General features: G+C 40.4%; 1 protein-coding gene across 1 annotated transcript in view; it reads right to left on the bottom strand.

The window, feature by feature from the left end:
* The window catches only part of PLXDC2 (plexin domain containing 2), a 347,246-nt gene that overhangs the window by 82,116 nt on the left and 244,497 nt on the right, over positions 1–20,633 (bottom strand). The window contains exons 6-7 of the mRNA XM_018564229.1: positions 18,344–18,462; positions 1,870–1,969 (exon numbers count right to left, since the gene is read on the bottom strand). Of these exons, the coding sequence (XP_018419731.1) occupies positions 1,870–1,969; positions 18,344–18,462 (219 nt within the window). The remainder of the gene's footprint in view (positions 1–1,869; positions 1,970–18,343; positions 18,463–20,633) is intronic.

Here is a 20,633-nt window from a genome sequence, read left to right on the forward strand (position 1 = left end):
CGAAGTGCAGCCGAAGGCAGCCAATGTACAGCTGATTTCAGTTGTGCAAGCCAGAAGTGAATAGCTGAACAGCGTTCGGCTCACTTCACTTCGTCTGGGTTATTGGCAGCTGAGTGAATAACCCCCTTAATTTTGTTGCCTGCAGGCCATTCATTACCTGTTACTGGGTGCTGGGCTCCTGGACATATTTAGGAACTTACACTAGTCACATTTAAAAATACATGACAGCATTTTTAATGAACACATACAAGCATTGAAAATCTTTTTTTTATATATATCTGCTGACAATTTAGCTTGCAATTCAAACAGTAGTTGGCAGGTACTTCATTCAAATTGTGTTTGATCATATATCTTACAATTACATACATAGCTGTAAGATATATGATCAAACATCAAGTAATTACAGCCAGGCATATTTTTTTCAGTTTTTTAGATGATCCCGCACTAATGGATTGTGAAGTTAAGTATGTTCATGGTGCTGATGGCCTGGTAGCTCCAGTGCTGCACCTGCATACACCAACTGGTGCTGAGATGGACAGTTTTGTATTGAGGCAATGCCCAGAGCTATGATAGAGCCAGTCACCCTTCTCTGGAGAAGTTAATGAGCTGTTTAATGCAACGTCCCACAGAAGGGAAAATATAATAATGTTTTCTGTATAATTAGCCCTGCGTATGTCCTTGCCAAGTTATTTTGCTAGTTTGTGTTTTCCGAACACCAGCAATGGTGCTGTGAGACTGTTGATTGCAGCCCGCTTTTTAAAGTGAATTAGCTAAGGAAGTTAACTCTGTGTTTAATAGCCTAGCATTCTGAAGAAGACGAAACTCAATAATCACCACTGAGCTTACTCAATAAAAAAGTTTAAGGAGCAATATGCAAAGGGTAGTATACACAGCAGCCATTTTGTACCAGTTTGGCATCAATTAAATTAATTCTGATTGGTGTCTATGGAATACAACACTTTGCTCTTTGAAATGTATACTTAAGATTATCTCTTTGTATATTAAATTTTCAAATAACCTACTCCTTTTATCATATAAAACCCAATTGACTTATCACATTTATACTTCCTTATGGTCCTGCATGCCACCATGTTGAGATTTGTTACTTATTTTTGCTTAGAAATTCTTTAAAATATGTTTTGCTGAGTAAAAAAATCTGCTTACGGCTTTCCCACTACAGTGCTCTGTGCTGGCAGAGCTGAGTAACAGACACGCCCCTCATTGTATGTCCTCACTCAGACTTGTATTTCAGAGGAGGCATTTCAGAGCACGTTTGTAATTGAGTGCTGTTCACTGAAAGCACTGGGACTTTTCTGGTGCTTATTAGACTGCACAGTCATATATTACCACCAGCACAACTGCTATAGCAGGAAGTGGGATGTAAAACTATAAAAATGGAGATTGTTAGTACAATGTTTATATGACTGCATATCTATTTCTGTTACTTCATATCTTAAACTGCCAACCAAGCATGCAGGGAATGGAATTTTCTAACCCGTCTCCATTTTACTTTAGAAAGTCAGGAAGTGAGGATGAATCTCTGTAGCGGAAATACAGGCCTCTTTAAAAGCTGAAATGGGTTTCATGCTTCCCCACTCTGAATCTAACATTTTGGCTGGAGTTCGGGCTTTAACAGTTACTTTTCTTTACAATTGTACACTAATTTTTTAGAGTGGGTCTCCAAACAAAACTTTTTTCAGTCCTATTTAAAGTTACCACCTTTTCAGGAAATCTTCTTTATGATCTCTTTCCTATTAATAACATCCGCAACAAGGCCCATTTATATCAGCCAGGTGGCCACCCTAGTTTCAGTTTAAAAACGGAATTCTTGACTGGACAGAAGCTGAATTTATATCAAGAAATACTTACTTGGAATCTGCTGAATCTTGTGCACCACCACGAAGGCGTCTGACACCCCCACTTTCACAGGGTGATTGGTGGAGCTTATCTCCATAACCGGTACTGGGATCTGCAAGACAAAGTTGCATTTGTGTTACAAAGTGCGTCTCGGATGAATAGGATACCGGCTCACGATAAAGTTCATCAGCACGGCACAGTATCATCATAATCACTCTGCTTCATTGAAGTCACTCATGCATCTGGAAAACAGACAAATCAGATCTTGTGTAGGCCTTTCTCCAGATCTGTGCTTTAACTACCTGCATCCATTCATCCTGGTGACTAACTACTGCTCTCTTCACAATGGCAAATTCCTATTACACATCTCCTATCTCCAATGATTTGCTCTCACTGCACTCTGTATTTTAAAATCTGTCTTGCCAGCAGTTCTGTTTAGATCCATGGTGTCTCAACAGTACAGTGCAACATACGTGGATTGTCTTAGACCTAAGATGTAGTGTTAGCCAGGAGTGCTTATGTTAGGAGATCTGCACGTGCCACATCAAACCGACATGGCAGCTGTAATACATTGGTAAGACATTATTAATGACTGCCCTGGCACAATACCTGTAGCTACAAAGGTCAGTAAGGGCTTGTTTTACAGCTTATTGTACTGCTTGTTTAAGTCACATGGGCTGATTAGGAGGGAAACAGCGCATGGACCCCCTCCTGATCACAGCGGTATGAATTGGATGACACGACTGGAACATCTGAGATACATTTTGGTTAATAGTTAAGGTACCTGAATGCATTTTTGTCCCTTCTCTGGATGGGTGCTGACACTGTCCTTTCTTCTGGAGGGTGGCTACTTTTATTCCTTATGGTACCTTTGTGTCTTGTAAAGTAGCCACCGTTCCAAGCTAGCTCCTGTGATGGACTACAATCTCAATAAAAATCAGTAAACTAAACAGAAGATTGTAGTCCACCACAGGAGCGAGCTTGGAGCTGTGGTTACTTTACAACACACAAAGGGACCATGGGGAACAAAAGTAGCCACCCTCCAGAAGGAAGGACAGTGTCAGCAGCAATTCAGAGATGATTTGAGGATCTACAGCTGAGTGAAACATACAAAAATAAGATACATTTTTGTTAATACTTAAGGTACTTACATGCATTTTTAAGATTTAAGGGCTAAGTTTAGTGTCACTTTAAATACCTTTTCGCTTTGCATATTTACCATTTTATTTGATGTTTTTCTCCTTTAATGCAGGTCCCTTCTGACACTCATACTAGCTCAAATGAATTCAGATTTTTTTGCATTCTCCAGATTTTTCATGCCATGTATTTGATTGTTATACTCCATTATGAAGAACAAAACAAAGAAAACACAAGCACCTCATTCATACTGACTTACAAAGAAGAAAATGAGAGTTAAAAGAAGAAGGAAAGGATAAAGCCCTTTTTTTCAGAGCATTCCTATTCAAATCTCCCAGTCTAAAGAGCAATCTTGTTTTCTCACCTTGAAAGGATTGCATTTGAAGGTAAATGACTGCTTAATAGATTGGAAGGAAGAAAGAATGACTCAATTAATACATATCACACAGCCTCTGAGCACTCATAGTCATTTTCTGTTCGTAGATAGATAAATTAACTTTTAATTAAAAGAAAAATAAAAGAACAAAACAGAGCCTCTCTTCATCTGTTTATTTTGTATCCAGAAGGTTCTAAAATACCTGGAGGAAAAAGCCTCATTTGCTGCTCTTAAGGGAAAATGTTATACAACAGATACAAAGCTATGGGACGTGTTTAAAGACAAATTTCACCCAAAATGATTGGTGTTGTGGGGTTTCTAGCTGAATCACATGCTGTTTTTTCCATGGTTTGGGGCTCCATTGGTCAGTTTTTCCTACAGGAATGCGAAGTTCTTTGCATTACAAAGTTAGATTTTGGTGCCATACTACCTCCAATAGATTCAATAAGCAAATGATTGGGTCCACCTAAGGAGAGAGACACCATCATGATGGTCTTCAAGTAGGAGGTGTTAAGCACAAACTACTGCACAGTGATCTCACCAATTAAAGTTTCTGCGAGTCATTTTAACCAAAGGTGAATGCTTAAGAATGAAACATTAGCTTTGGGTGGATTTGGCCTTTAAAGGGTATCTATGGTCAGAAATTTAAATAAATATGACTTTCTATATTGAATTTCTATAAGTTCTCCCACTCTTAATAACCATATTAATCTAGAAGTCTTATTGAAGATGCCCATAGGATGAACTTCCTATGCAGTGACCCAATTCCACTCAGCCCTGTGAATATGGTCCTACTTGTTTCACACCTCTCACAGAGCCTGCCTTTTGAACTACAACTCATCGTCTGAACAATGTGACATTATCATTCCTTGCTGGAAGCAATGCATGATGCGATATGTAGTCTTGAGAAATGGAGATTGCATCATATCAAGCAACAGGGAAAGAGACACAAAGAACACCGGGAATCCAGGAAGTTGGTGAAAGTGATGGGCAGAGGTAGGGCGGTACTCACTACATAAAATAATTTTTTCCCAGTAAGCTTTGATTGCGTTATCAAAAACGACTCTAGTATGTATTCCTATTACAATGCTGATTTTCTTTTGTAGGAGGCCCCTGTGTGTCAGGTGGCATATATGCCCAAACAACTGCCTTGGCAGTTATTTGGCACCCTGTTAATAATCTAAACATACAGTCCTTTTTTCATTGCCAGTTAAAGGTCCCCACACACCTTAAGATAATCGCGGGAAATCCTGCGATCGTACGATTATCGTAAGGTGTGTGGAAGCCGTGCAACCTCTACTACTGTAAGGTCGCACGACTTTAAACTTACGAACATGTTCGAAAAACGCCGAGCATCGTACGATGTTCGGCGGGTGTGTAGCATGTTCGTAAGATAAAAGCCGGACGGGCCGGTGTGCGCAAGCGCACACTGCCCGTTTGGCATTGCGGTGATCGAAAGCCTGCCCCTCAGGGGGCGTGGTTTGCGGTCATCGCAAGTACGATCTGCCTATGCAAGATAGGCAGATCGTACGTTTTTTTAAGTACCTTACAACCATCGCAAGACAAAAGTCTTGCGATGGTTGTAAGGTGTGTGCCCAGCCTAATACACTGAAACTAAGAGGTGATGCTGAGATAAGCTGGTGGAGGAAGTTAGATCAGTGGTGGCATCAATAGATTTATGTAAATGAGGCCTCCATTTCTAATAACATCCTGTCGGTATGTAGGCTGTGCTGGGACGGCACCATTTTAATTGGGTGAATTATATGTAATTTAAAAAACAAAGATTGCAAATGAATAACCTTAAAAAAAAAAGTCCAGTGCAAAGCAAACCTCAAAATTCTATGGATGATTCGCTCATCTGTTACTTTTGCACTGTGCTCAGCTTAATAAAGAGCATCTGGCATTATGTCATAGGTCTACTGTCAATAAATTGATTTAGCACAAATTCAAACACAAAGGTAGGGCAAGTATACTGTCTTTGCGTATATACAGATTTACAATGGATTGTGTGAGTTGTGTTCCATTGTTCATTATATCATTTTTCCTCTCAAAAGCTACAGTGTTTATCAGGTTCAGATGCTGAAAAGAAAAAAAAGCGAGTAGCAGGATGACCTTGCGGCTGTCATGATGATGAGCATAAGCCATCGTTCATTCTGTGACTAAAAAATATGACTATTTAATTACTGTTAGGTTTTGATTGAGACAAAATTAATAAGCTGTAATAATAGAATATGGTGGATGCCACTGCTGCCGTCTCCTGACATTGCTAGTGTAACGGTACCTCTAGTATCAGATCCTTCGGGCAGCGGGCCGGCCCCTCGATACAGCGGCATGACGTCACTAGGAGACGCGGTCGCGGCCGCCGCTCGTGACTCCGCCCACCTCAACAGTCCGATCCCCTTTTAAGAACACGACTTGAACTACCTCGGCGTTCTCGTATTGCTACCGCGACACACATGTCCAGAACCGTCCGGGAATTTGTTGCCACTTGCGACATTTGCGCTGCCTGCAAATCTGATAGAAACCGTCCATATGGGTTGCTGACGAGCCTTCCTGTGCCCGACACACCCTGGAATACAGTTTCTCTAGACTTCATCGTTGAATTACCCATGTCCAAAAACCATAACACCATACTCGTGACGGTGGATATGTTGACCAAAATGGCTCATTTTATACCTCTAAAGAGACTCCCCAACGCACAGGAAATGGCAGACGCCTTCATACACCACGTAGTAAGGTTGCACGGTCTTCCTAACCGCATGGTAGCCGATCGCGGAACTCAGTTTGTTTCGAAGTTTTGGAAGGCACTTTGCAAAACCCTGCACATTGACCACCGCCTCTCCAGTTCTCATCATCCTCAAACAAATGGGCAGACAGAAAGGGTTAATCAATGCTTGCAGCAATATCTCCGGTGCTACTCTTCCTACTTACAAGATGACTGGGTGCAACTGCTCCCTCTTGCAGAACTTGCATACAACAACTCTGTCAATGCCTCCACTCGAATGTCTCCATTCTTCGCTACCTATGGGTTCCATCCCCGAGTGATACCCTCCACGATTCTCCCTTCCTCTGCATCGCTCCAACCATACAGAGTGCAACCGTGAACCCTCGGGCTGAGCCTAATCTAAACCTGGTATATACTGTAATTAATCTCCGCAGCTGAGATCCACTGTCATAACCCGTCGGATCGTTACAGCTAGTTAGTTGGCTGTTATGATGATCCAATGTCTTTAATACTTTCTGAGGCACTGACATGGACAAGGTATGTAGATCAGGAGTTCTTACTTTATTATAACTTTCCAGACATGTTCCAGATCACTGACTCAGTGGTGTTCCTAGTATATTTCACACTCTTCTGTGTAAGAAGCTTTGTTCCCCCAGAAACCTTTTATGGGTGGTCAGTGCGAAGAAATGTACATGCGTCCCACTGCCAAAGAATGTAAATGAGCAGTCTTCCCATTGACCTCCAATGTAAGGGACATTCCAAATTCCCCTAACATTGGTGGTCAGCCTCCTTACTTTGGTCATCTTCCCCCATTGGTCATCTTCAGATTAGCGATCCTGTATTTGCTATCCATGCACTACTATGGCTGACATGGCCCAAAAGTAGGAATGTAAATGCTTAAATCTGGTTAAATAGTAATTTGAAAGATTGCTAGAATTTGAGGTAGGGGGAACAGGGATGAAGGAGGGACACATGGCTTTTGGAAGAGGAAGGAGCTAGCTCACACTTGGTCATGTGTTTTGCAATCGCTGGAAGGACTCTAGCACACCTTATTAATTTAAAGTGACACTAACTTTAGGTGTTAAATCTTAAAAACACCAGGTGTTAAATCTTTACAACATATACAGGGACCATGGGGAACAAAAGTAGCCACCCTCCAGAAGTAAGGACAATGTCAGCACCAATGCAGAGATGATTTCAAGATCTACAGCCGAGTAATACACAAATAAGATACTTTTTTGCTAAAAGTTAAGGTAATTGAATGTATTTTTAAGGTTTAACTCATGAGTTTAGCGTCACTTTAAGTAAGCTTTCAATAACTGGGTAGATGCATGTATTACTCTTAAAACTTAGGTTATTTTTCCTTCGGCTGAGTTTTGTTAGATTGCACGTCTAGTACGGTTATACTTTTCTGTACAGATTTATTATCCTATTTCATAACTTTGTAGTTTCCTTTTAAATCAGTAACAATATCTTTTTTTACATCTTCTTTACATTTCTTCTTTACTGTGCAAAATACCTATTCCTCGGAAATTGCTATAAATCGTTGCCTAACACCACATAAGTCTTCTAGACATTCTGTCTGGTTAAAAGAAAAGTGTATCTGGGTAGTTTCTGCAATCTCTAATTATACAAGACACTCAGATCACTTTTTTTTAACAACTTTGTTATCATTGTCTAGGCTGTAGGTCATATGAGGGAACTCAGAAGAAATTTTATTTATGGCAAGACAATTATAATCTAATTGGGTAATGTTGTCATGTACCCTACTGATTCAACAGAGACTTGATTTTCATAACAGATCCGATTTTAGGAAGAACTGTTGTCAAATATTGTTCACTACAGTAAAAAGAAAAAACAATTGTCCTTTCTAATCATTTAACTTATATGGGGCCCAGCAACCCATGGCACCCAGTGGTCCCTGCTTGCACATTGGTACATCCAGACAGCGTTGGTAATGCAGGTAATGTGGATAAATATGTTGATGTCTTGAATATTATTTTAAAATATCACAGATCTAATGTTGGAAAGCCAGTATTTTACTATGACCTGCTCATGGCCCAAATAATATACAGTTATGCCCCAGCACTAGTACCCCAAAAGATTAAAGCCCAACTCCAATGTAGTGAAACATTTTTCAAAATGCATTGCCCTACAGCAATACGAATAAAAAAGCAGATAGCTTCAGTGTTCTTTCCCAAAGACTAACTGCTCTGTGATCCATCACCGGTCCTTTTCCAGGTTGAATTACAACCGGTATCATTCAACTTACTTTCTGTGAGCCCAGGTTAGCAAGAACAAGCAAGTTATGGAAGATTCTTACCAAGTTAAAGGATCTAAAAGTGCCTGAGGTTCACAAGAGTCCGAGAAACTATGGTAACATGGATTTCGTTATAGCATAAACTCCTCAAGTGCAGCCTTCAGAAGACCTGGCTCAAGACAGCTGACAATTCAGACAAGGCCAGGTAAAGCACCAAATATTAACCCCTTCATGACTGAGCTTGTTTTTAGTTTCTGTTCGTAAATGACTGACACACTTTTGACATTTTTGCTGTGTGATTCTTCCACGTCAGTAATATACTTTCTTACAAAGTGCACCCACACATATTATATATTGTTTTTTAGAGGACAGATAGGGCTACATATTTATATCACATATGTGCGTCTAACGCCTCACTTAGGACAAATAAAATATAAAAAAAGAGGAAAAAACCGTTTAAAAAAAACACTTTTTTCCCAGTTTTGATTTGTAGTATTTTTTTTACAAAACCAGCACAGCTAAAAAAATGCAATAAATACATTCATTTATTTGTCCCTTATTTTATTTTATTTTTTACACATTTTTTTATTTTTTTTACACTTTTCACAATTTTTTTTTTTTTTTACACTTTTCACTTTTTTTTTTAACTTAAAAATGTTATTTTATTTATTTAATTATATCAAGCAGATTTTGTGAATTAATCTCACTGTTACTGCATGATAAATTAATAAATTTTTGGTTATTATCAGGCTGCTTCAAACTTCAGAACAGCCGATAATAAGTTAGTGACACTGATCCTGCAGCAGTTCAGGATTCAGCTGTTACTAAATGTTTTCTGATTGTTGCAACAACGATCAGCAAACAAACATTCTTCTTCCAGGAATAGATACATTGTAGGAATAGACACATTATGTATCTATTCATGAAAGAAAAAAAAAAAAAAGCCAGTATAGCTTGAGAGAGATATCTCTCTCTCGATCTATACAAGCTGTCAGAATGCCGGCAAAAGCCGGCATGTGTGTCCGCTCTGCTGTGACTCTCAGACACCCGATATTAAGGTATCGGGTGTCTGAAAAAGGTTAACCCTTTCATTAATGAATGCCTCTGTAGTAAGGGCATCCATTAATGAATGTTAAAAGCTGATTCTCAGCGTTAACAGCCCTCTAAAGCAGCAAATAACTCGTCACGTACAGTGTACGTGACAAGTCATTTGGTCCCTTTGTGGCTGGACGTACAGTGTACGTCTCCCGTCACGAAGGGGTTAAAGAAGATTTAGTTTTGTAAGGCCAGTGAACATGGCAGCTGGCTAGACATCATGAAGATCAGGGCAAACAGTAGAAAGAGATCCAAAAAGAATTCAAGTTGAGCAGTAACCAAGAGTAACTGAAAAGATGCAATCAGCGGGTAAGTCGCTAAGCCAGTGTCTGTTATTGGTATTGTGGCAGTGCATGGCAATGCCAATGTGGTATCTCCATTCCTGTGTCCAGAATCTGAGTGGCCAGCGCATGCTGATGGCACAGGTGTGTACAGCCTTTAAATTAAAGGTGTTGGGAAGGGTTCAGAACTCCACCTGGGAGACAGGAAAGCTCCACCCAGGAGACAGAGTGGAGTCCTGTGCAGCAGGGTGCTGTGGATGGGGAAGAACCCCCAGTGTGCAGGTTAGCACATGACTGAGGCTGTCTGGAGGAACAGACAGTGGGCTGAGGCCGGAGCAGAGGTGCTGCAAATGCAAAGCCAGGAGGCTGGATGGGCAGGTGCTGCCATGAGATGCTAAAGAACCCCTGCAAGGGTAATTGTTCTGTTTTGTGGACTTTCATTTAATAAAAGTGGGCAAGGAAGCCCTTGAATGAAGATTACAGCGAGTGGATGCGTCCTTTATGCGCTACTATTTGGAGCTAATCCCCACAGTATTTTGTGGAGAAATGTAATTTAGGTAATAGGGTACGACGAGAAATTGTCTATTGGTGTGGTTGGGTTTTTTGTTTTCTTTTTGGTTTTATTGTATTAGTTTTTGTTTTTGTATTCCTGTTTTAATTATGTATTTATGGATGTAAAAGTGTTTATTATGTGTTGTATTATCAAAATAAAAAAAAGTATTAAAGATTAAAAAAAAGCTATTTATTATTCCTGCAAATGTCCTTAATATAAGGACAGCAAAGGCAACAATTTTAATTGACCCTGGGCTCTTCAAAGTCCTAGTCTGTTTCTAGGAGACATTGCAACTACTGTATATACAGAGGCATCTTTGAGACGATGGGGTTGATTTACTAACCTTATAAACACACCACGAACATGTATACACCTCTGTAGTGTGTTCCCTCCCAGCATGATCTATGGGTGGAATCTAAACACCTTTGTAGTGTGTACACACCCAGCAGGTGTGTTGTGCAAAGCCAAGCATGAATTGCAAGGTGATGTTGTGTAAATTAGCTCTATGTTGTGTTGCTTGCGTTGATGAATGCAGGAATGTAAATGCATGAGCTAACCATTTTTGTCTAAACTGTGAAGCAGCATTATATATGCATCATGTGCATGATTTTTCCATATATGGCATTAGTGGAAATATGCTTTTAGAGACTTTTTGGTTGATAAATACGTTTTGCTGTGTGAAAATCACACACACCTGGTGCGTGCATGTGTTTAGGTTAGTAAATCACGACCGACCTGTCAAACCATGTACCAGTTCAGCAATTCTACAATTATGCAATCACAGTAGTAAAGTTACTAGCCAAATGTCATTCAGCATGCCAGTCCCAGGCACCCTACCTGTAGTCACTTGTCTGCTGTAGAATGCTTTTACGTCTGGCTTGATGCCACCTTGTGCCTGCGAAGTTCCTGGGAGGAGAATCAAGCTTTCAGGCACCAATCTTCCCACCACTGCTCCAAAGCACTAGGCCCACAACACTAATTGCAACCCTCCCTTCAAAGTGATGCTGGCCCAGCAGAATGCCCAGGAAATTTTGGCTGGGGTATTTTAAGGTACTTCTACAAAGTCTGCTATATATTTTATGCAGCTTTTAATGCTGGGGTGGCTACTCCGTGAAATTAAGCTTCTCATGCACCCGGAGCTCCACTTTACAAATTGCCTTCTTAAACTAACTTTCTTTTTTCACAGAAGAACATTTTACCATTTATTTTAACCTATGCATAACCACCAGGAATACATAATTACATTCCGAAGATGGGATTGTGGCATTTAAATTTTAAATACCACATTTGATTTAAAATTTGAAGAGGGAAGCAACAAGGCATGAAGGTTATTGAACATATCATTGTTTCCCATGCGTAGATAAGTAAATGAGCCACTCTAGAGATCAGAGTAAAATTCTGCTCCAAGAATGAACAATGACGAACGGCTCCTTCCAGCAGTACTCTGGGATTTCACACATCAGAGCTGGAAGCGCAGAGGATCCAAGCCAAAACTCGTACCGGAGCGAACAAAAAAAAAGTACATCAACCCTGCCAGGTTAGGTAGATTGGAGTGCCAAGTTCCCTGTAAGAAGGATAAATTCAGTGTATGGACATTGTCCTATAGACAATACAGAAGCTAGGAAGATAAACTCTCCATCTGTGTACAAAGAAACCCAAATACCAACACACAATGTGGATAGTTAGGCCAATGTTTAGATAAAAGGACATCTGTCGTAATTTAGCGAAAAAGCAATCCTGATTAATTAGAAGATTTAAATCAGGTCCCTATCGTGCCAAATATTTCCTTGGACAAATGAGGGTATAATCCTTCTCTGAAGAAGAATTATGGAATTGTCTCATATTTTCAAATGAGGAATGCTAAAGGTGCAAGCATTTGCATATATTTGTCACATATAATTAATGGCTAAGTTATGTTTGTAGTTGGGCACTATCCAAAACTCCTGAGCAGGCAACTATGTGCAAATTAGCTAATTTCCTAAACCGGGTACCCAGAATAAGGCGTACTGCCTGCCTAATTTAAGGTGCTTTAGAGTCACCATGAGCCTTTCTTTGGTTGTCCCCTGCCCCCTACAACTACTGTATCATGACTGAACCACATTAAAGAGGAATGAAAGCTTCTGCTAGATTATTAGAGCAGATATTTTTTTGTTCCTGCTTCATTCTTGTTGAGAATGTGGGACCATGCCGTTCCAGTTCCAGGACAAGACTTTCTGATATCAAAGGCCAAGATGGCAAAGTGCATTTTCCATCCAAGCTCAGGCAGATGAAGTTTGGAGGTCAGCCAAAGCAACGCAGGAGGCAGAAATGAGAGCCTGTGTCTGCCAACCCTAGGGTTATCACCTTTTGGGACATAAAATGCAAGGGTTTAGTGAATCTCCCTTACCACTGCTGACCACTGTCATCTACTGCTGGAGATTTGGAAGTGTGGAAAGAAAGCACAGGGCCCATGTGGTTATTCTGATGTTGTTTCTCATCCAATAGTAGTTAAGTCATGTGAATATAGTATGTGCTAATGGGTAGGCAGCCTCCACAACCCAAAGGATCTCCACAGTATCCTTGGTTCTACAGTGAACACAGTAGATGTAGAAACTGAAGTGCCACACCAATTAAAATAGCCCAGATACATCATTAAACACAGTAGATGTAGAAATTCCCATCACAGCTCGAAAAAAAATTCAAGCTGCAGATATGGTAGTCCACATACATGATTTCTTTAACTAACCCCAGATGGATGTGTTTTTGGACCCCCTATTCCACTCTATTGCCCCCTGACCCTAGTGGAATAAATGTGTATCAGGACTATTATAATTGGTGTGGCACTTCAATTCCTACATCTACTGTGTTCACTGTTAAGCCAAGGATACTGTGGAGAACCTTAGGCCAGTGATAGCTGCCTAGTCATTACTCAGATTACACATATTCACACCACCTAACCACTATTGGATGATAAAAACAGAATAATCACACAGGTGCCGTGCTCTCTTTCCACTTCCAAATATTTGCACCAGATACACCTTTATTTCATTAGGGTCAGGGGAAATTTAAGTATGGTAGCCAATGCTTTTTAAGGAACCAAAACACACCACCATTCATCGTAGCTTGATAAGAGAAATCATGTATGTGGACTACAATCCCTATGGCTTGAAAATTGTATTGAGTTGTGATGGGAGTACATCAGGCTTGTCAGCAGCTGGGTGGCAGCAAGGTTTACATTTTGTGACTTTTAATTGGTGCATCAATTCCTACATGTATTGCATTGACTGCTGCTTTGTGTCTCAGATCAGCGGCCCAAGTCTCCATTTTTAACCTTTGCCGCCAAACGTAGCAGTGTACAAAAAGACACATGAACAGTATGTACACTGTAACAGTAGTATTGTACACAAATGTTTAATTGGGCTTTGAATCTGAACTCCAGACACCCAGTAATAAGCATGCACACACACATGAACCCCATGATGTTAATCAATTTAATGTTTAAAAAAATATATTTTCAGTACGTTAATTACTTAAAAAATCCCATGGCACCTTGTGGTTGCTCATGAGCATGCTTTCAACTTATCCAGAGATTGTGGTGGACCGTAGTGTGCACCAAAATCAACTTCTGCTCAGGGCCACAAAAAGGCATGCACTGGCCCTGGTTATATGCATTGATTTCATCAGCTTTTTACTTTTATAGAATGTCTCACTTTTTAATTAGTTCAGTCTTATACTTCATTTTGACACGTAAAACTTCAAGAACGCTAAAAAAAACATGTAGCCAATAATAAAGATAACTCTAGCCAATTATCCCTAGAGCATATCAAGTACTGAAAGTTAGAATTTCAGAAACTCTATAATTATACCATAAACAGCTGTTGTTTTTTTAGGATGTCCTTACAAGCTCAGGCTATGGAGGAATATGACGCATAGGGTCAGGAGCTTTAAGTGTTTACTGTGTGCTGCATTCATGCACTTGATGAAGAACTTAAATACTTTTATTTTTTCTCTGCTGTATGCTTGAAAAAGTTGGATACCCCCCCCAGGTTACTGTTTTTCTGTGTAAATTAGATGACTCATTCAGCAATAAGCATTTATGAAATGTATTCTTATAAACGTACAACGGTTCCTAATTATACATATCTGTATGTAATTGTGGGAAGTGTGGAGGCTTAAGGGTAATATTTAAAGGCTGCGATTGTTAAAGCTTAACTCTGGGCAAAACAAAAAACTTTTAATTTGTTAAAAAAAAAGGAGCCCTAGCCAGTGTATAAAATAAAAAGCTTCTATGGCTGCAATAATCACCTCCTCTCAGGCACGGCCCCCCCCCAAAATACCTATTGTCTGCCAAAAGATGTCCTCAGACAACCAGTGTCATTTATTTACTATGACTCAGGACCTATTATAGGTTTAGGGTCATGGACCCGCACCCTAAGGGGCCATAACCAAATCACCCTGCACTCATAGTGTAATTATGCACTAATTTCATCACTTCATCTCCTTCCTAAAATGCTAGTTAACTGGTTGCCATGCTTATCCAAAAGCTTCTGTCCCGGGACAAGAAAAGTCACAAGTCCTGATCTGAATACTTGTTCTGAGTATGTGACATTGGGGCTCTAGGTTAAGCTCCCAATCATGACACTCTCTGCAACATGGCAGCATACATACTTTGCTTTCAACCATGTTTTGTCCCATTAAAACTTTGGAAAGAGCTATCCAATAGGGAATGCGTCACTGCTCTAAGTTATTAACACGAGCCACAGGACATGGAGATAATCAGTTTTTTGCAGCACAAGGAGCATTCTGATAGGAGCAGAAGACAGAGTGACAGAGATGAGCTCATCAGTGTGCTGCTTCTCCTATCACTGTCTAGTCACAGGTTGGGGGTGCTGAGTGAAGAGACCCATAGCTGTTATCGAACTGCAGCAGAAGAAAAATTAGGTATACGTTTACATATACGTGTTTTATCTGTGCATTTACATGTCTGCCTGGAGTTAAACTTTGAGATAAAACATCAGGCTAATAGATGAATATGCAACTGAAAGACATAAAGGGCTGCATATATAGGTTGGGCGGATGCCATTTCGGATGGCACTAGCACCCCTAGATGGCGCTGATGATTAATTCCTCTAGGAGCAAGTTTTATATATGAATCCCCTAGATTAAAAGTTTACTTTTTACCTGCCAAACAACATGTAATTCTGTACAGTCAGTCTTGTGATTTACACACATTTCCTACACTTCATTGGCACACAAAGATTCTGCAAATCATCTTTTCTGGATTTGCAGTACAGCCTTCTATGTTACTTCTCGGCCAGCAGCCTCCAGGTTTCTTTAGTCTCTAACTATATATATATATATATATATACACACACACACACATCTATATACACTATATACTATATGTAAAGGAGATGTTACAGAGATTGCACAATCAGAGTACGACCCATGTGGCCAGCCTAAATCTTCCGCATTCTAATCAAAACATGAAAAAAACCTCTTGACTGGTCTTCTACTTTAAACTCGTATTATTTCTTGCCGAGCACATAAGAACTTTAAATTGCAAAACCTCTCAGTTGTGACTTATTAATGAAAGTGCGCCATTTGAAGGAAATCAAGACGGGGAGAATGATCCAGGCTAGATTACAGTCATATGAGTTCTTTATAACTGCAATTGTCTTTAACCTGTATATTAAGACGCTGAATAGAAAACTTTCTGCATTAAAGTGGAAGGAAAACAGTAAGATTTTGCTCATTCCAACATGCGGGCTGGAGTCCATTCTGTACGGTGGCACTGTTGCCTTTTTTTTTTACTTGATTGAAATGACACCAAATGCAATTCAATTCTTTTATATGCTCCGCTGCAGTGCGGTGACCAATGGGGACTTTAGGGGAGCCCGGTGGTTTGTGAAAGAAATGCGTCATGTCAACATTTTTACGCAACGCAATGCAACCCACCTCAAGGCAGCTTTGTGGTGTGAAAAGGGCACAGAGAAAACAATTGTTCTCTCTGTGCCTTGACATTGAGCCTACGATCATCTGTGCAGAACAACGCAGCTCAACTGAACTGGTTTGAATAAGCCCTTAAATATACCTGATAGTTATATGTTGATTTGCTAGCTTCCGCTGGGCTCCGATGCAAGAAATGGACCCGGCAACATTAATAAATGTTTCTTTAAAGGGGAACTTTACCCACCGATTTAATGTCTACAAATAAAGTTACTTTCAAGGTACGCCAAGTTTCAAGGTTGGCAATGTGCTTATTTGAGCTCTCGACCAAACTTTCAAGCCTTTAAATGTGGTCATAGCTGATCACATGTGCAGTAACATGGCAACTGCAATCCAAGTAGAGGCCAAGATGGCACCTTCCTTGGCTGTAAGGGATAGGAGGTTGTAGTCCCACTTTATTCTGTAAAGCAGGGGTGGGTAAACTCCAGCCCCCCAGCTGTGGTGGAACTACAAATCCCATGAGGCATTGCAGGATTCTCACAGCCACAGGCATGACTCCTAAAGACAGATGCATGATGTGATTTGTAGTTTTAACACAGCTAGAAGGCCAGAGCTTGCCTACTACTGCTGCAAAGTGACAGGTTCTATTGATAAAAACATCCCTCCTATCTGCTGATACTTGCAGCACTTCTTCTCATGCTAGAGTCTTTGGCAATACCCAGGACTTCCAGGTATGGTAGAGCATGTGACCTTCTCCCCAGCCTCCCAAGATGCAGTGAGCAGCCAATCGCCAAGCCCATATACTGTCATGTGAGCGTGAAGGGAAAGTTATATTCCCTGTGTAAGCTCTGACACAGATCAGCATGTATCGTACTGGGGGTGTGCGAGGAAGGTAGGTATTGGCTGAGGAAGGGGGATCAAGAGCAATTGGTACTTGTCCCGAGTAGGCAAACTGATGAATTCACTTTAATTGTTAAGGATGTAATCATATTGGTCACAGCACAATCCACCAATTAATTTATTCATTTATACAATTCTCTCATTTATTTGTTTGTTTTATGTAACTGCCCCATTGAACCCATGACAACCGATGAGAATTCATTGTCTCCTGATCTGAACCTTAACTCTTGCTTGCAGTAGGTCAACCCCTCGCACTGCAAGAGTTAAGTGCCTGTTTTATCTAGGGAGCTAAAATAACAAAGTTATACTCACCTGAACTACGACCCTGGCTGCCTCGTAGACCGCCCTTTAGCATGTCTCCTCCTCAGCTCCAGCCACTATAGTGACATACCATTGCTGAACATGGAACATGATGACTCACAGGACCATACAAAGCTGGAGCGGAGGGGGAAAGTTGTAACAAATGGTTCCTTATGGAGTGAGGCATGCACGTAGCACATAGTAGCTCACAGTAGAGATCAATCACACGTATTTGGAGAATTGTGCAACCATTAGCTATTGATTGCTACTACATCCTTATTGCATGTCTCACTCCATAGGAAGCAATTTGTCCCAAATGTGTAGCGTTTGTTCACCACTACTGGTAATTTATCTGGAGCGTGTTTGGTGATGTCATCAAACCTCTCTCTAGTGCACACAAGGGAAGAGATTCCCCCTGGACCTTTAGACAAAGTCTCCAGCTTGTCAAGAATCACATTTTTGAAATCTGCTATTTAGATGTGACACAGAGCAGCACAGGAACACTTACAACGTGTATTAGATCAAAATGAACAAAAACTTTTTCAAAATGGCCAGCAAGGTGATACCACAAAGATTATTTACAGGCCCGGCACTACCATATAGGCAGGTCAAGCGATAATTAAAGTGATAAAAAGTAAAAGATAATATGTTTAAAAAAATAAAGAAATTAACAAATAATTAGAAAAAAAATGATAACAACTAAAAAAGTGAAAGAGAATCAAATAAATCAAAATGTAAAAAAATAAATAAAAATTAAAAAAGTGTGTGGGAGAAGGGGGGAGGGGGGTGCGGAGGAGGGGGGCGCAAAAATGCTCTTTCACCTGTGTAGGCAACAATCCTTGTACCGGCCCTGATTATTTATGAAAACAATTTCCGTTCTTAGAATGAAGTGAGGCAGCACATATCACTGATGTGAAGCACATCTACTTACTTCCTTGTATCCAAACACTATCCGACCGTCGTTGATTAAGGTGGCCTGGAATGTGAAGCTTCCAAGGCTGAAATTCTCTTGTAAGTGAACGTGATCCCATTGGACTACTAGTGCCGTGCCTGCAAAATAAAACCAAAATATTAGAAAGACCTTTGTATATACGATGAATCATCAGTTGAAGTCAAATCGTTTTACAATTCTGGCCAGAGCTGGGACATAATGGAGCCTCTCTCTGGTTTTTATTACTGTCTGGAGAGTCCTCCCCTCACCTCATGCACTGGTAGGTTTGGCACCTTTTGGTCCATGGAAAATTGAATGGCGAAGGAGTGCTGTTATAAAATGTATACGGCATTATGACATAACCAATGTGTCATAATGAGCATGTGATGTAAAAAAGAGCCAAAGATTATTTTATGTTGTGAATACAATCCAATTAGTGTTAAAGGTGTTGTAAATTCCCAGCATATACTATCCTGTTATAACATCAGAGATGTAATAGGAATACATGCTAGAGTTGTTTTTGATAACCTCTCTTAAAAAAATCTCTTTTTTGTAGTGAGCACTGCCTTCCGTCTGCCCATCACTTTCACCATCTTCCTGGATTCCCAGTGTGCTTTGTATCTCTTTCCCCGCTGCTTGATGTGATGCCATCTCAATTTATCAACACTACATATCCCATCATGCATTGCTTCCAGAAAGTAATGATAATGTTACATTGTTTAGACATTGAGTTATAGGTCAGAAGGTAGACTCTGTGAGAGTGGTGACAGAGCTCCAAGCTCGCTCCCGTGATTAACTACAATCTCACATTTAGTTAGTGGCTACTTTACAACACACATAGGGACCATGGGGAACAAAATCAGCGACCCTCTAGAAGGAAGGACAGTGTCAGCACCAATTCAGAGATGATTTGAGGATCTACAGCCGAGTGATACACAAATAGGATACATTTTTGTTAATAGTTAGGGTACTTGAATGTATTTTTAAGGATTTAACTTCTGAGTTTAGTGTCACTTTTATCCAACTCCAATAATGGATAACTGTGAGTAAATATTAAAGGGCGAAATTTCATGCCAAAGAATCCCCTACACAAAGGGTAAGCAGTCTTCCTAATACGGTACTAGTATTTTCTCTTTAGATATAAAAGGTTACACAGCAGTCATCCCAAAACCACATTGACCCATTTTGCACAAACACGCTTACTCATAAGACCACATTTCTATCACTAAGCTTGCTGAATTCTGTAGATTCTTCGATAAACTTATGCTAAAGCTTAACCGCTTATTGACCGCCCGTTGTGTATAAATGGACAGACATTGACTGTTCCTGCTCAGCACCGTACCTGTAACCCCCTCTCTCACTAAGCCAAAACCCTCCCACCTACCAGTAATCCATCCTGATAGGCTTTTGTTTCCCCTTATCTTGTGACGTCAGATATATCTCACCTAATCTCCCGCTCAAGGTCCTTCACCGCTACTGTTATTTCTCGATGGGGGACATTGAATCAAGCAATTTGATGATGCCTAAGAGTACCGGTCCCCTTCACTCCCCCCCACAGATGTCCTCTTCTGGATCCTGACAGGATCCTGGCCAATGGACATCCAATAGGAAGTGTCTCCATGTCATGTAGGCACTGATGTGGACACTTAAAGAAGGACCCAACCAAGTAGTAACCAGAAGAGGTGAAAACCCGGGGCTGTGGTGTCTCGTGACTGCAGCTTATGGTAGATATGGATTTGTTTTAACCTAGAGATCAGATAGTGGGGCGTGGAAGGGGTGGATGGGATGGAGTGAAACATATCCTTCAGTTGGGCTTTAACGGAATGGGATGTCTCAGCATTCAGAGAACAGAAACATGTAACAATCTGTAACGAACTTTGCTAAACTCTTGCGCCATGACACTTACCCGAAGAGGGTTTTTCCCCTCAATAAAAGTAGAGTTTCACTTTAACTCTTGCGGCAATAGGACACCCTGAGTTTGCATTTGGAAGAAAATATTCTGATAAGTACAAAAAAAGTCACAGTTTTGCAAATAGGGTTTTAATAATCCCCTTACAGGCTTGAGCTTCTTTTCCCTTCAGTGTGTTAGAAAGACATTTTGTAGGTCGTTAGCCGATGAAACACAGAGCTATTATCTATAGACTTCATTAAGTAAGCTATTACTAGTATACCATTCTTTGTTACAATTGCTTCCAGATCAATGTGTTTGTCTTTTGTTTAAAGCACCAGAAGCAATGGTTAGCTTCTGCTTATTATTTAGGTTATAATGGCATTTCTATCTCAATGGCTC

This window comes from Nanorana parkeri, unplaced genomic scaffold, assembly GCF_000935625.1.
Source record: "Nanorana parkeri isolate BGI_ZX_2015 unplaced genomic scaffold, ASM93562v1 scaffold23, whole genome shotgun sequence".
Classification (NCBI taxonomy): Eukaryota; Metazoa; Chordata; class Amphibia; order Anura; family Dicroglossidae; genus Nanorana; species Nanorana parkeri.